At 52.6% G+C, this 16,304-nt stretch overlaps 2 protein-coding genes across 3 annotated transcripts in view; one reads left to right on the forward strand and one right to left on the reverse strand.

Moving 5' to 3' along the window:
- Window positions 1-16,304, reverse strand: part of LOC142087719 (thymosin beta-15A homolog) — a 463,475-nt gene that overhangs the window by 232,475 nt on the left and 214,696 nt on the right. The window lies entirely within an intron of this gene.
- On the forward strand, window positions 1,624-13,576 carry CNGA2 (cyclic nucleotide gated channel subunit alpha 2). 2 transcript variants are annotated; one of them, XM_075162247.1, is made up of 7 exons: window positions 1,624-1,703; window positions 4,713-4,869; window positions 5,066-5,176; window positions 5,684-5,854; window positions 8,822-8,929; window positions 9,373-9,479; window positions 10,165-13,576. In XM_075162247.1, the coding sequence occupies exons 1-7, from the start codon at window positions 1,694-1,696 to the stop codon at window positions 11,586-11,588; spliced, it is 2,088 nt and encodes a 695-aa protein (XP_075018348.1). In that variant the 5' UTR covers window positions 1,624-1,693; the 3' UTR covers window positions 11,589-13,576. The 2 variants fall into 2 exon arrangements, with proteins under 2 accessions (XP_075018348.1, XP_075018349.1); XM_075162248.1 differs by lacking the exon at window positions 8,822-8,929.

Below are 16,304 nucleotides of genomic sequence, written 5' to 3' on the forward strand. Positions count from 1 at the left end.
AGGTGTCTGTCCTGCACAAAGCAATGGGAGACCCTCTGGCCCTTGGGCTGTCTGCCAGAGGAGATGCAAAACCAAGGCATTGAGTGTTTGCGGACATGGGGTCCTGTTACACTCTTAGGCTGTGGTGGGCCCAGTCCCCTGACCACGTCGCAGCTTGGATAACTCAATTCTGACCCCATAAAAGTCCTCAGCCAACTGCTGTGGTCTGTTCCTCATCTTCCACCTCAAAAGCTTGTGTAGAGTGGTTGAGTGTTTTTAAACTGCTGGTAGATTTTCTTTTCTTCCTTGCGCAACTGCTCTTTGGTGGAGGTAGTACTGCCAGTTCTCCCATGCCGTACCCCCTGCTCTAGGAGGGATGGAGCTGGAGGAGCCAGGAGCTCGCATCCCTGCAGCTGCTGCTGTGCCACCGTCTCCTCGGCTCCCATCCTGCTGGAGGCAGTTCAGCAGCAGGTTTGCAAATGTTCAGATCCAAATTGACTGTAAGAGTGTTGCTGAGGTCTGGGCTTACCCAGGAGGTTGGCTCTTTCCCAGAGAGATTTAAATAGGAAACCTCCCCATGGTGACTGTCTGGATTATAAGACCTTGTACCAACAGTGATAGCACCAGACAGACCATTGGGCAGCATTTGGGCAGCAGCAGATATTTGTTAGGTTGCCAATGCCAGAGGGCAGGATCGCTCCCAGGTCTGCTGCCAGGCTGTAACTTCAGCAATGGTGCAAGAACACAGGTGAGGGGAATTCTTGGCTCAGATGCTCTTTAGCTAAAAACAAGCCCAGTTCAACAGCTTTGCTGTTTCTTTCCTTCTGTGGAGTTTAGTAACACTTGGATCTGAGGTGATTTTGAGACGCTTTTGGTCGTTCATCCAGCACATCTGCTGGAGTTGTGCTTGCAGGCTCTGGGGGCAGGTTTTGGCATGGCCTAACAGGACCTCTCTGTTCCACCTATAAATAATTGTAGCTGGATCTGCAGGTCATCCAGATGTCCCAACGGCTTATTTACAGACATGGATGCTTGGGTGTTTTCTGCCTGCAACTGCATCACGCATCTGTGACTGTAAATCTGGCAGCTGGACACTGACTAATAAATAACTGTCCCACAAGTAATTGCAGGTCTGAACCTGTGGCTGATAGCTGAGCTGAGGAGAGCACTGAGATTTATTGCAAATGAGAGCCAGGATGGTGTGGTGGGCTTGGCGTGTCGTGCCGTGGCAGGGTGTATGTAAGGGATAGGAGCACTGGTGCAGGGGTGGCTCCTGTGGTTTGTGGCTCAGGGATGTGGCCAGGGTTACAAGGGGACCTTACACAACAGGTCTGTGTAAGGGGGCTGTGACTCGTGCCAGGGAATTGGCTGGTTTCTCTTCTCTGAGAGGTGCAAACGTGTTTTGGAGGAAGCTTGTGTTGGTTTTTTTTTTTTAAGATGTATTTTAGGGTGAGAAGGGCTGACCTTTTGGGGGACACACCACCTTCAAAGTGTGGATTGAAGATGTTTGGAGCAGAGGTGATCAAGCTGTATGTGTTCTCAAAGGCTAATTATTGGCAGGTTGCAGGGGACACAATATGACTTTTACGTAAAGCATAAATCCTCGTATAAATCTGGAAACACTGACCCATAAAATGCATATTTTAATAAATTGTGTGTGTTCTGGACGTGTTTCTTCTACCAACCGTGGAGGCTGATCCTGGTATCGCAGTGGATGGGGACAGGTAAGGTTTATTCCCTTGGCAGCAGGACTCTGACCTGGTGCTGGATGTCTCAGCCACACATGCTTATTTAATCAGATGCTGGATTTCTGACATCTCTAGAGCTACAGGCCGTTTGGCCTGCTGGTGTAAAACACGCATGCCAGCCGCCCTGGCCGGAGGGGTCTGGAGGAAGAGAGTTTCTGGTTAATGCCGTCCCTGTTGGGGTGCGATGCTTTTATTTATTTCCTTTCTCTCTTCCCTGCCTCCTCCTCCTGGCTCTTCTTTGTCCCAGGGCAGCACATTTGGCAGGGCTGGCTGTCTCCTAGGGTCACTGCCACAACGACGTGCATGGAAAATAAAGTGTCTTGTGCAATAAGGTGCTCGAGGGAGCTGTGAGGGAGCAGCTCCTGGAGTTCCCGTGTTGCTTTTGAAGGCAGCTGCAGGCAGGGAGCAAAAGGAGAGGTGGAAGGGGGACACATGCCACTGCTGGTGCTCCTGGTCTGTGAGCTGTCCCCAGGGCCAGGGTGTGTGGCAGGGGAACAAGAGCAGGGTGATGCATCCCTTGCTGCTGAGTGCTCACCCAGGCAGCACCCAATGTTGCCAGTAGCCCCAGCCAAGGCTGCAAAAATCCCATTTCTTCCTTCGGGCTTCCTGCTGTCCGGGTTCTCAGTGAGATCAGAACAAGTGGAATTTAAGGCTTTGAAGGAAAAAAAAGGTAAACCTTTGATAGTGAAGGGACTCCAGGTGCTGGTGCTTTCGGATCAGCCCTGCACACGGTGCAGGACTCCATGCGCACAGCAGGGACTGATCCAGCCTCAGCCACTGCAAGTGGCTAGATGCTGGAGGAAGGGGGTAAAAATTAACCTCTTCCTTATTGCCTTGGAGATGCAAATTTTTTGCTAACTGGTTATTAGAATGGCTTTGTGAACAAAATACGAGGGCAGAAATTGGTGAAAGATGCATTTCATGATCATCTTCAAACTCTGCAGCTCTCTTTGCCAGGACTCCAGAGCAGCACATTTTGTCTCCTGCTCCCTAAGCATGAGAAGAGGTAACTGCATGGGAAGGTGTTAAAATGTGGCTACTTCTGCAAATTTTCCATCATAGCAGTAGCTATGGCACAGCCTGTGAAGCAGGGAAATAGTCACCAGCTTTGTTTTTCGCTAGGGCAGAGGGCTGGGAGGGGAGCAGGCAGCCCGGGAGGCAATCCCGGTCATCCCCTTGTGCAGCAGGACCTGAGCCCAACTGGGGGTCTGTGGCTGTGCCTGTCCCCGGGTGGGCAGTGACCCTTCCCAAAGGTTTGCTGGGGACTCCGGAGCCGCTGGACCCAGAGCTGCTCAGGATGGCTATGATCTCCAGCCAGGCTCTGCCCTGAGAGGTGTCTCGGGGTCCCTCCAGCCACTGATGAGGTGGCAGGGGGAGAAGGGGACGCGTGGTTAGGGAAATGGAGCACCCCTGAGCAGCACGTTTCCCTCCTCCCCATTCATCCCCCAGACACAAAGCTGGCTGCTATTAACTCCTCTGAAGTGTGCCTTGCTGCTCAGGGCATCGAGGATGCTCAGGGGATGGGCGTGCTGTAGTGACGAGACGCATGCACACGCGCGTGTGCATCCTCCCCATGCACCGTGGAGGCCCCTCTGCCACTGCCAGGGTGCTGCCCAGCCACCTCGCCTGCTTCTCTGCTTGGGCAGAGGAGAGGGGTAGGAGTGCAGGCAGCTCTGCTTGTGCTGGCTTTGCTTTGCAGCTCAACACGCGTTTTAAAAGCCTGAGTGCTCCGGAGACAGCCCGGGAGGCTCCTGGGGGAGGGATGCTCCCCAGCTACCCCTGCTAGCCCGTGTTAGGCAGCAGCCAAGTGTTGAAGGCTTCGGGGGACACCAGGCTCGTAAGTGGACGGTGGTGGCTTCTCGGCAGCGGCTCTGCTGCCCCGGGGAGGTGGCTCGCCTGGGTGTGCATGACTGTTCCTGTGCACGTAGTGTGGATGTAGTCTCTGTGCATGTTGGTAGAGGTGTACAAGGCATTGTCTTCCGCAAAGCAGAGCCTTGGCCATGGGCTGCACTGTGTGAGAGCACGAGCGTGTTGTCTCCAGGAACCTGCCTCATCTGTGCATTGCGGGTATGAAGGGTGTACTCTGCCCCGGGGGGAGCAGGCAGGGCGGCCAGGGTGGGAATATGTTGTCTAGGTAGGGCTGGGCAATGCCTGCATGCCTTTGCATCTGTGCATGTGCAAGTCTGTGTTTCTGTGAGGTGCTTTTGCATGGTGTGGTCTATACTGGGGTGCAGCTGAACAGTGAGGGCTGCATGGGATGCTGGGGCTGGGAAAGCCCCGTGGGCATCTCTTGCTTTTTAGATAAACAAACCCCGGTGAAATCCCACACTTAACAGCTCCACAGAAGCCTCCATGTATTAATGTAGGGTCTTCTTTGCTGCTCTCTGAAACCAGAGATGGTAGCTCCTGCCAGCAGGAACCTCAGCAAGGCTCTTTTTAAATAGCAAACATTGATTTCCAACGCAGGGAAGATTTCTGCGATGACGAGAGGTGGGGAGACCACCAGCAGGTTGCAGTGTCCTGGGGAAGGAGAGGGTTGCTTGGGTGCAAACACCTTTGTACATGCAAAGTCTACACTGTGCTGCTGCACGACAGCATCTCCCCACCAGGGCTGGCCTTGCACTTACATCCATTACGAGTCTATTTTCTTGTTCTTGGGCAGGCAGTGGTGCTGAGAGCCGTGGGCTTGTTGTTATGGCACGGCTCGCTGGGGATGCTGTTGCCCCGGCAATGGCTGAGGAGCCTGAACGATGAGGAGAGCATCGTTCATGGGCCACGGGCAGATGTGGGATCTCTTGGGGAGGGGAAAATGCTCTGCAGGACTCTTACTGCAGCATCAGTGATGGCTGGTGGTGGAAAACATGGGGTGGGCACATCCCATGGGGTTTAACTCTCTCTCTTCCCATGCTGTCCTGTATCTCTGTGTTCAAACTACATGATATGTCCTGCATGGCTCTTCTTGTGGCTGTTTTCTGCTCTTTGCAGGTCTCTGGGGCAGGGTGTGTGCCCGTGGTCTCCTCACATGGAGAATGACAGCCAAGAGTAATGGTCTGCACAGCTCACCAGCCAACCACCACTCCTGCCCACCCACCCAAGCCCAAGTGGATGGTGATGCGGAGGGGACAGGGCTCAACACCAAGAGGTCAGGCTGGTCCTTGCTTTGGTTGAGGGAGGCAGCGGTGGGGCAGGGGAGGGTGAGCTCGGTGTGTCTGCCGAGACCTGGCATGGGCAGGGCTGTGATGCCAAACCTCAGCTGCCTGCTTCCTCCAGTTCATCTGGCTGTGGGCAGGTGCCACAATGCACGGTGTGGCTGTGACCCCCCCTTTTCCCCACTGCAGGACCTGCTCAACCCAGGATGACACCTCCTCAGAGCTGCGGAGAGGGGCTCCCCCGGATCGGGGGGAGCAGCCGGCTGCCTCTGCTTTCCAAGGCAGGCGAGCCTTGGCCAGGTACCTGTGTGTGCCGCTGGCCTGGGGTGAGCCTGAGCCTTTTGTGCCTGGCTTTGACACTGGGGACATGCGTGGGGTCAGGATCCCCTTGTGCTGTATGGCATTCAAGGGTTGCAGGGACCAGCGTCTGTGAATGCTGCTCTGCATGTGCCAGTGCCCATGGAGAGGGCTGCGGGAGGGGACAGCTCCATCACCTCTGGGGCCCCGGGAGGGCTCAGGGGCTCCTTTCCCTTGCAGGCAGTCTCACTCTGCCCCAGTCACCCACACATTCCTCGTGTCCCTGTGGGAATGGCAGCAGGACTGGGGAAGGAGCCGTGGGACTCTGCCAGGGTGGGCTCTCTTGCTCATATATCCTTGGTCCCACACTGTCACTACAAGGGGGGAAAAAGGAAATGTTTGGGCTTGAGAGGGAGCTGTGAGAGTTTTCTCCTCCCCTGCTTGCTCTCAGGCTTTTGCTTTCTCCTTGCTCCGCAGACACCTCCTGACTCTGCCTCTCTCCCCATCCAGGGTAGTCCGGCTGGTGCTGGTGCTGAGGGAGTGGGCCAGCAAGAGCTTGCATGAGGAGCAGCAAAGGCCAGACCCTTTCCTTGAGCGCTTCCAGGGCCCCGAGCTCCAGACAGTGGCTGCAGGTGCTGGCAACGATCTAGAGGATGAGGAGACCGAGGAGGAAAACAAAAAGTAGGGTCCCTTCCCTGTGGCCCCAGCCATCCTTGGCTGGAGATCAGCCATGCATGGTGCTTGGGGGCTCCCAGCGGTGATGGCTAATGGAGGTGGATGGGGATGGGAAAGGGGGAGGTAGGACGCGATGGGAAGGGTCCTCCCTGCCGTCTCCAGCCCCTGTCCTGGCAGCCAGCCTGGCTTTGCTGGGCTGTTGTGCAGGCACACAGGACCTGGTAGTCTGTCCCTGTGGAAAAGACCTGGCCTGTGGGGTCTTCTCTGCCCTGGTCCATGCCCTGGTAGGAAGCACAGATTGCATGGCTCGTGACATCTAGCAGACCTCCCCATTTTCAGAGCACTTCAACACTACAGTTGGCATTTGGAGCCAACCCTGGGTCTGTAAAGAGATGCACCTTCAGCTTGTGTGTATGAGGAGCTTGGGACAAGCCTAGGGATGCCAAGTCTCCACCCAGGAGACCACATGTTGTGGTTTAACCCCAACTGGCAACTAAGCCCCACACAGCTGCTCGCTCACTCCCCCCCACTGGGATTGGGGAGAGAACAGGAAGAGCAGAAGTGAGAAAACTCGTGGGTTGAGATAAAGACAGTTTAATAGGTAAAGCAAAAGCTGCGCACACAAGCAAAGCAAAACAAGGAATTCATTCACTCCTTCCCATCGGCAGGCAGGTGTTCAGCCGTCTCCAAGAAAGCAGGGCTCCATCACATGTAACGGTTACTTGAGAAGAGAAAGGCCATAACTCTGAACGTCCCCCCCTTCCTTTTTCTTCCCCCAGCTTTATATGCTGCGCATGACATCATATGGTATGGAATATCCCTTTGGTCTGTTGGGGTCAGCTGTCCTGGCTGTGTCCCCTCCCAGCTTCTTGTGCCCCCCCAGCCTACTCGCTGGTGAGATGGTGTGAGAAGCAGAAAAGGCCTTGATGCTGTGTAAGCCCTGCTCAGCAATAATGAAAACATCCCTGTGTTATCAACACTGTTTCCAGCACAAATCCAAAACATAGCCCCATCCTAGCTATATGAAGAAAATTAACTCTACCCCAGCCAAAACCAGCACAGCACAGCAAGCACAAACACATGGGATTTGCCAGTCTCATTCACCACCTGCAGGAGGAAGGGAGATGAAGGGAGTGCGTTTGCTGCCCATGCCCCCTCAAAAGCAGACACTGTGATGGCAGCTTTCTGAAAAGGCTCTTTCAAATCCAGCCCTTTCATCTCAGCTCACATTCCCAGTGAAAAGCAATAACCTGGCTTTTCTTCTGCTGGCTAATTAAAGGGCAAAGCTCACAGACTACTCTGGACCCTACCATTATACATGGTAATTAAAACACCAAAAAATAATTGTTTTCTGTAGGAGAAAAATATCTCAGCCTTGTATCTGGCTCTTTACTAGTCATGGAAAAAACCATTCTGCCCTGAGAGGTTAAGGGGAGCTTGTTAATTATCAGAGGGAGCTGAAGCGTGCTGTGAAAGGGCTGCTTGGTGCCAGTGGGCTCCTGGGGAGATGGTGGTAACTTCTGCTGTTTTCTAGGTCCTCAGCTCCACAGGTAAGAAGAGCCCCAAATCTGGTAACTCTGAATGTGAGCTGCTCTTCATGGCCGTGGGAGCCTCCACAGTTGCAGGCTTGGGTGCAAAGCCTTTGGGAAGAGGCAGATGATTATTCCCTCTTCGTGGGTTAACCCAGAGCCCTGGTTTTCCAGCCCTGGCTCCACTGTCAGCGTAATGTCAGTGACTCTGGCCACCTGCCGTGGGCGATTTAAAGCTGAAATTACCAATGTAATTAACACTGTTATTGAGGTTATCAGTGCTTGTGCGTGTTACAACACTACTGACTAGCTGCAGGTGAGTCAGTGCTTCCTGTGCCCTATGTCCCGGAGAGCAAAGAGTCCCTTTCTCAAAAAACATTTAAGTTGCACTTTCTGAGCAAAAGATAAGCACTTTTAATGGGGAGGTTGGACCACCTGCTTGTCTGTGGCTGTACCCAGAGTGAATGTGAACGACCAACGCTGGCTTTGCGCCGAGTGCCAGTCCCCACGCTCTGGGCACCGCGGGTGCCGCTGCCTGTGCTGCTGGGGAAGGAGACTTCAAGGCAGAGGTTTTGCTTTTGAAGCTGTCAGAAGCAGTGGGGTGGGCACGGAGAATGGGTTGGCAAGTGGGTTGTTTTTTTCCTGTCACTGGAGGGAGTTCTGTATGTTCAAAAGCTGGAAAGGAGGGAAGGATGGAGGGGGAGAGAGAGAGTTTTGCCCTACCAGGCTGCAGCAGCAAAGCCTATCAGCCCAGCCGCAGAGTTTCTCTTCCCCGGCTTCTCCAATGAGATCTGGCGACCAGAGCACACACATCTTATCTCAGAGTCCCAAGATGAGCAGGATCAAACACTTGGGAGCAGTTCAAAGGCTGGACCCAGAACTGAGCAGACTGCAGGCAGGCAGCTGCGAGCAGCATGGTGATGGCAGCCTTGCAATGCCAGCTGCTCTCTGGGTCGCTGCTCTGGGGCTTGGGCATCCCCTCCTGGTGCTCCCACTGATCTGCAGGACACTTTCCTTCCTGCTCGAATTAATCTTCGCTTAAGATCTGTCTGGCAGCAATTTGTACCTCATCTGGGAGAGACATCGTCATGTAACAAGAAGTTTTCTGATCACCCTCTTCCATACATCTGTTTCTGGCTCTGCCACTGGGGTGCTGTGTGCATGTGGGCCACCTGCTTTGCCTTACCGTCCCACAGTTTCCTCTTCTGGTATATTACTGAGCCCAGTTTTGGGGATAAAGTTGCTTAAACAGTGCTGGACATTTTTTGCTCAGCACTGCTGGGACTGGTTTTAGCTTACAGACTGGCACTCAAGCTGCAGCTATGTTTGAGCTAGTCTAGTGCAAGGGATGAAGGATGTGGCTCAGATGGTTCCTTCCAACCCCATTTTCTATGTTTAGCCCTTTATTCATACATTGCCAGCTCTGGCTTCTCTCTGCTTCCAGGAAGAAATGGCAGATCTTTGTGGTGGACCCTGCAAGGGACTGGTATTACCGTTGGCTGGCTGTCATTGCAGTTCCTGTCCTCTATAACTGGTGCTTGCTCGTAGCCAGGTGAGCTGGGAGGTTGTAGGGTCCCTGTCTCCTCTAATCCTCCTGTTCACCTGGTTGTTGTGGCTCAGCCAGGATCAGACAACTGACAGTGGTGGTGCTGGGGCTGGTGGGAACCTAAAGGAAAGGGATCCCCACTATCACTGTGACTTCTGCTGTGCAAAGGCAGAGCATCCATCCTCTGGCCCCAGTTGCAAAGGACCATGATTTCAGGGTAAAGCTGCAAGGTGCATTTGGGAGGTGGTTTCAAGACGTTGCTTTACCTAGGTCAAGGGAGGGCAGATTTTTGAGAGAAGGGGGTTTTAATTTCTAGGAGAAGAGGGGCAAGTGGTCAAGCTCTGTTGCAGAGTTAGGAGCCTCAGAATCAGCCTATATTCAGCTGTAATAGTTGGAGATGAGATGGAGATTTGTTGGTCTCACCACCCTGTTTTATGACCTTCCTCCAGGGCTTGCTTCAGTGACCTGCAAAAGACCTATCTTGTCCTCTGGCTGGTGTTAGACTACATCTCGGACTCTATCTACATTGGGGACATAGTGATCCGCCTGCGCACAGGTAAGCAGAAGCAGCATCCTGGCTTGTGAGTGCTTTGCTTTAATCCCCTAAAAGTGGAGATGAGCTGCAAGGGAGAGGCGTAATCTACAGCTCCATTAGAAGGAGGGTTTTGTCTGCCTTGGCACTTGCTAGTACGAAGCAGTCTCCAGAGAAAGAATCTAATTAAAAGATCTGAGAAATGGAGTAAGTTTCAGAATGAAAGATTAATCATCCCAGCTTTCAACTTCACCTTTGAATAATTGTACAAAATTACCTGCATTACTGTTAGTATTTGGGCATAGTTGAAGGTCTGTATCTCTGATTTTGCATCAGTTCAGCGAATGAATTATCTACATGGAAAAATGGTAGAATTTAATGTTCTCGGAACGCGGTAGGTGGTTGTACATTTTCTGTCGGAACTGCAATAATTTATGATCTGGAGGATGGAAACATTTGTGTCCCCATTTCTTTGTGGCAAGAGAGTAAACCCCTATGTGATATCTTTAGGTGGCTTTTGCCAGATGAATGGCTTGAGTGATAACAAAAGCTGAGTAGATCAGGTGGAACTGGTAATATTTGGATGACCCTATGTATATATGCACACATGTGCATGGCATACCATAAAATATTTCTCAGAAGCACTTACAAAGCCTGCAGAAGAGTTGAACATAAGCCAAGATAATTCTATCATTTGCTTTTCTGTTAGGTTTCTTGGAACAGGGCCTCCTGGTTAAGGACCTGAAGAAGTTACGGGATAACTACATCCACACCTTACAGTTCAAGCTGGATGTTCTCTCCATCCTGCCCACAGACCTGGCATACTTTGCTGTGGGATTGCACTGCCCTGAATTGCGTTTCAACAGGCTGCTGCACTTCTCCCGCATGTTTGAGTTCTTTGATAGGACTGAGACCAGAACCAGCCACCCCAACATCTTCCGCATCAGCAACTTGGTTCTTTACATCCTGGTCATCATCCACTGGAATGCATGCATTTATTACGCCATCTCCAAGGCCATAGGCTTTGGAGAGGACACCTGGGTCTATCCCAACATCACAGACCCTGAATATGGGTATCTGACCCGGGAGTATGTCTACTGTCTCTACTGGTCTACATTGACTTTGACTACCATTGGAGAGACCCCTCCCCCTGTGCGTGATGAAGAGTACCTCTTTGTGATCTTTGATTTCCTCATTGGTGTCCTCATCTTTGCCACCATTGTGGGGAATGTGGGATCCATGATATCCAACATGAATGCCACCAGGGCAGAGTTCCAGGCAAAAATTGATGCCATCAAACACTACATGCAGTTCCGCAAGGTGAGCAAAGACATGGAAACTAAAGTCATCAAGTGGTTTGACTACCTATGGACAAACAAGAAGGCAGTAGACGAACGGGAAGTCCTCAAGAATCTCCCTGATAAGTTAAGGGCAGAGATTGCCATCAATGTTCACCTGGAGACACTGAAGAAGGTGAGGATTTTCCAGGACTGTGAGGCAGGTCTACTGGTGGAGCTGGTGCTGAAGCTTCGCCCTCAGGTGTTCAGCCCAGGGGATTACATTTGCCGGAAAGGAGACATTGGGAAAGAGATGTACATCATCAAGGAGGGGAAGCTGGCGGTGGTGGCAGATGACGGAACGACACAGTATGCTTTGCTCACTGCAGGAGGCTGCTTTGGTGAGATCAGCATCCTCAACATTAAAGGGAGCAAAATGGGCAACAGGCGCACAGCCAACATCCGTAGCTTGGGCTACTCTGATCTCTTCTGCCTGTCAAAGGAAGATCTTATGGAAGCAGTCACAGAGTATCCTGATGCCAAAAAGGTCTTGGAGGAGCGTGGCCGGGAGATCCTGATCAAGGAAGGGCTGCTGGATGAGTCAGCTGCAGAGGAAAGCACGGAAGGGAAGAGCATGGAGGAGAAGCTGGACAGGCTGGCCTTGAACCTGGACACACTGCACACCCGCTTTGGCCGGCTCCTGACAGAGTACAATGATGCCCAGATGAAGCTCAAACAGCGCATCACTGTTCTAGAGTCCAAGATTAGGCAGCAGGATCTGGAGGACTTCTTCTCTGATAGCTCAGACAGTCTGCTGGAGGATGAGGAGAAAGCTTTACCTGGTGGGATGCAATGAAGGGGTGCAGCGGTCAGCTAGGTGATGTCTGGCCCTGTGCTGAGACAGTGTTTGCTATTTCACAAGGCAGATCCTATGGCTGCCTTGCCAGGGACTTCTCTCAGGTCCTTAGCATTGCTGCTGCCACTGCCTTGATGGCAGCTCCTGAGATTGCTCCAAATCAGGTGATTGTCCTAGCTCCTCTTCCGGCCTGTCACTTTTCTCGTTGCCTTGATCTGAGACCTTGGACTTGGATCACTAAAAAGAGGAGGATGGCTAATGACACTGCTAATATTTCCTTCCAGCTTCTGCAAAAGGTGCCTGTTACACTTCCTTCCTCCTATTTGCCTTAATAGAAGGTGAGACTTGAACATTGCATGGAGGGGAACCTGGACATGCTGACCTCCCATGTATATTGAGGAGATGCACAGTCACGGTGGACAGAGCCTGCCATGTGCCACCTACCCATCCACACAGGGACCAAGGAGGAGACAGGCTTTGGAAGATGCTGCATTCTTTGCAGATAACAAAACCACCCCAAAGAGAGAGACCAAAACACAAGCCAGATATTTACAAATGCATTTTGGGTTCAGCGTTTATAACTCACTTTAGGTAAATAGTCTCCACTGAGTGCCTGCGGACACCCAATCTGCACCGAGAGACTCCTTACCCGCGAGATACCAAAACTCAACTAAGACAGCCCAATCTGTACCTCTTATGTCTGCAAATGGAGAGGCTTGTCTGGGTCACTGTCACTACCTAGGTCATCTCCACCACCCACACTGAGGCTGGACATCTGGCTGGAAGGGCAGGCAGCTGTCATCCTCCTGCCTACCTCTCTTTTCCCTTCTGCTATATTTGGTGCTGTCAAATAGCACCGGGTGTGGTTGGCTCGGTACTCTGAGCACCGCACCGTCCTGGGGGATGGTGTTCCCAAGCCCACCCGCTGCGGAGGCAGTGTGATTTCCATTTGGGCTATGGATGTCTGTAGCAAGTACCAGTACAACACAGAGGTAAAGACTGCAGCTCACCGGCCCAACAGCGCCTGTTGTGCTATGTGCAGTAAGAAGATAGTAACTGTCTCTCTCCTCTATCTAATGATGGCCAGATGTGCCAGGAAGGGTTTAACTGAAATGACACATTTTTAAGGAACAAAGCAGTGGTGGGACCCAACTGTGCCTGTATTTGCTTTGCTGTAGGTAGCTCAGAGAGAGCACAGAACACATTTATTTTCTCAGGCAGGAGGTTTTCTTGTACTCAGTGGGAGTTTTGGGGCTTTGCAGGCCAGTTGCCTTCTGGAGGACAAATGAGTGGCAGAGCCACAGGGACACATGTGTAAGGGTGAAAAAGTGGCACCATCACATGTGCCAGCAAAGCTCTGCCAGGCTGTGCTGCAGCCCTGCAGGCTCCACGGTGTAAGCAGCTTGTTGGTGAGACGTGCAGTGCAGGAAAGACCACCAAAACCCTGCAAGCGACAGCAACTAATGCCTAACGGTACTGTGCAGGTGCTGGGACTGGGGGATGCAACCTCATTTCTTGCTTCTGTCATGTAGCTTGCCCTGTCGCACGCATAGGCATCTGGGACCTCCTGCTCCTGACCACTGGGTCCATGGGGTGGGCTGGGGCTCGTTTCCAAGGAGGAGAACATTTGGTGGAGAAGGGAATTTTGGAGGAATTCATGTTCTGGGTCAAATTCAGCCAATAGTTTGGCTAAAATAATGGGATGACACATGGGGAGGTATCAAAGAAAGGTTCATGGTGGAAAACTGAGGGTATTTGCTTTGTCCTTTCTTTTCCCTGCAACGTAAGACTGTCTGTTTTATTTGTATGAGAATTTTCCATTTAAAAATAATGGCCTTCCTTTTTGGGACTGGGGGGGAGGGAAGGTTAAATTACCAAAATTAGAATTTGAGGTAAGATAAAAAGTTTTTGTCATCTCTAAATTAAATTGTAGGGTTTCTGGCGTTTTTTTTTTTTTTTATTACTAAGATGATTTTTGTTGAAGATGAGATGGTTTCTGTTCTGCTTTTTCTTATAACACCAGGAGCCCCGGCTCCCAGCTTTCCCCTTTCCTGTGATTTATCGCTCCTGGATTTGCCGCTCGTTCTTTGCCTGCGGCAGGCGGGGCGGGTGCGGGCGGCAGCGGGCAGAGCATCCCCCCGCCCGCTCCGCCGGGGGAGCAGAGGCGGGCGAGCACCCTCCTCCGCCGCTGTCGCCCTGCGGATGCGGCCGGGGAGCCAGGAGAGGGTGCTGTGAACCGCCGAACCGCCGCGCCCGGCAGCCGCGGCACCCAGACCCAGCGCCCGCCCGCGGCCGTGGGCTGCAGGGGGCTGCATGCGGCCCCGGCAGCCGGGACCCTCCGTGCGGGCTGTGGGTTCGCAGCCACTCGTGTTTCAGCTGCGGGGAGCCGAGCGTTTGGCAACGCGACATTGTTTCCCGATGGATCTGCAGCTCCTTGGAGGGCGAGTTGGAACCTCTTCCATCACCCCGGCGCTTCTCAGTTCCCTTTTGCCAGCCCCACGCACCTAATCCGTGCCCCTCTCCGTGGGCGGCATGTTGAGAGCCTGTGGGCTTTGCTTCTCTGCTGCTGTGGAGCAGCGGTGGCCGAGGGATGCAGCCAGCCCGGGACAGCGGGTGCCTGTGCTCCTGCCTGGCCCCGCTTGCCTCCGGGACAGGGCAACTCCTGCCTCCGGGTTGGGGAGCTGCTGGCATCTTAAGGGATATTCTGGTTTATTCCAGGGGAGAAAAAAAAAAGAAGCAAAAAACACTCCCTCCCCCAGTTTTAATCCGAGATAATAATCCACTCGGGAAACTTTAAGCCTTCAGACAAATTACCCCAGAGGATGGCTTTGTGAATTCAGAGCAGATCCTGCTTGTTTCCTCACGGCAGCAAGCCAGAAAATCATAGATTGATGAACCGCTTGATGGGCCTGCTAATGAAATTAGCAGCAGCTCCATGATTTTTTCAGTTAGCGGGATAGGCAGATGTTGGAGAGAAGCACACAATGGCACAGCTGCACTTGCGGGCTGCCTAAATTCCCAGCAGAGTGGACACGGGGCACAACAGATACAGCTTTGGCTGCTGCACATTTTACAAGTGGTTTCAGTACGTACCTTCCCCACCATAAGGCTCTCCTGGAGATGGGAAGCAGAGGGCTGCCAAAGGGTGCTCCCCAGGGCTGGCATCCAGGACGAAAAGCTGAGGGTGCCCACTGGAAGGGTCTGCTCAGCACCCTGCAGACACTTGCCCATGTACCACGATACATTAAACTGCTTTGTCTGCATATTCTCAATCGTTTCCTTCTTTTAGATCTCTCCCATGGCAAAAAATAATTCCCTATACAACGGAAGCTTTCTCAGCTGTGTGTTGTGGGTGGGAGACATCAAATATGGAGCAAATATATTGACCTCCAGAGAGGTCAGACCGGGGGGGAAACGTGTGTGCCCCACCAGGCAGCCGCCCCTGCCAGTGCCATCGAACCAGGGAAGCCCCCTGACTTCTGTGGCAGATGTTTTCTGCAAATCTGCTTCTACCAAAGGGTGCATCTTTGGATCTCACCTGCCTCTACCGGAGCTGCAGGAAAAGGGCTGGGACTCTTGGGTGAATCAACCATAAATGCGTTGTGTGGTACTGGGTTTCCCTCCTTCTCTCTGAGCACCACTTCTAAGAATGAAATAATCATCGCTGGATGATACCCACAAAAAGCTCTCTCATCGGCCTCTGTAAGTACCCATTTCACAGGTGGGGGAAATGGAGAGAGCTTGCCAGGACACAACAGTGATAACTCCTGCCTCCTGGCTGCCTGCTTTTTGTTGTTCTTAAGATGTTCATGAAGAGGCCATTTTGGTGATTATGAGCAAGGCCCAAAATAACCTCTTTTCCTTAGGCTGTGGACAGCAGGGCTGGAGACTGCAGCACAGGAGACCATCTGGCTGTGCCCCTTCTCCAGAGGTAAGTTAGATCAGCAAGCTGAAAGCAGGTTTCATATGAGTCTGGACCATTGGATTTGGGGATTGCAGAGTGGGCCTGGCTTCAAGCCCAGGGTCTGGCTGCTGAGTTTTGCAACACAGCAGGCTCACCCTGGTGAGAAGATCTGGTGTGGTGCATGCAGTGCCAGGGGAAATGGCAGAGGTTGTGGGGATGTGGGGTTGTGGGGCTCATGACTCACCAGGATCCCCGATGACTGCGGTTCTGGCGTGTGGCGTGGCAGAGGCAGCAGTACAGCTGCTCTTGGTGCTGCTGAATTTGGTGATGGTCTTCTCCATAGTGCTGTGCCGCTGCAATAGTCTGCTCTGCACTGCTGAGATGGGGTCTGGCTGTCGAGCCAAGACCTCAGTGGTGAGAAGCAGTGGGCAAGCTCCAGTCTTGCCCTGTCTTCCTGACTGCATCGTATCTCTCCTATGGGCTCAGCTGGACTGAAGTCTCTTGGAAATCAGGGAAGTTTGGAGGCAGCTCCAAGCTCTCCAGCACGAGCCCCTCTGAGTGCTCCCCAGCTCCTGACTCCTCTGCACTCAAGGGAACCAGGACTGCCTGTGTGCTGCTGGTGCTGCCTTTCCAGGAGTGAGGCACTGCATGCAGAGGGCTGCTATGAGAAAGATTTCCACCTGTTCTCCAGGGGCTGGGATATGGAAGTGGTGTAGAAGGTCACCAGACTGCCACGCAGCTATTCCGTGGATGGGGGGATGGCTTACTCGTGATCATTTGGATTCAATAGCTCTGAAATCAAAGCAGTGCCT

This window comes from Calonectris borealis, chromosome 13, assembly GCF_964195595.1.
Source record: "Calonectris borealis chromosome 13, bCalBor7.hap1.2, whole genome shotgun sequence".
In the NCBI taxonomy this organism is placed as follows: domain Eukaryota; kingdom Metazoa; phylum Chordata; class Aves; order Procellariiformes; family Procellariidae; genus Calonectris; species Calonectris borealis.

Excerpts from the sequence above, each read along its gene's own strand:
- CNGA2 (XM_075162247.1), top strand. Across the intron at positions 8,930-9,372 it reads TGGTGCTTGCTCGTAGCCAG|GGCTTGCTTCAGTGACCTGC; the intron begins GTGAGCTGGGAG and ends ACCTTCCTCCAG. Across the intron at positions 9,480-10,164 it reads AGTGATCCGCCTGCGCACAG|GTTTCTTGGAACAGGGCCTC; the intron begins GTAAGCAGAAGC and ends CTTTTCTGTTAG.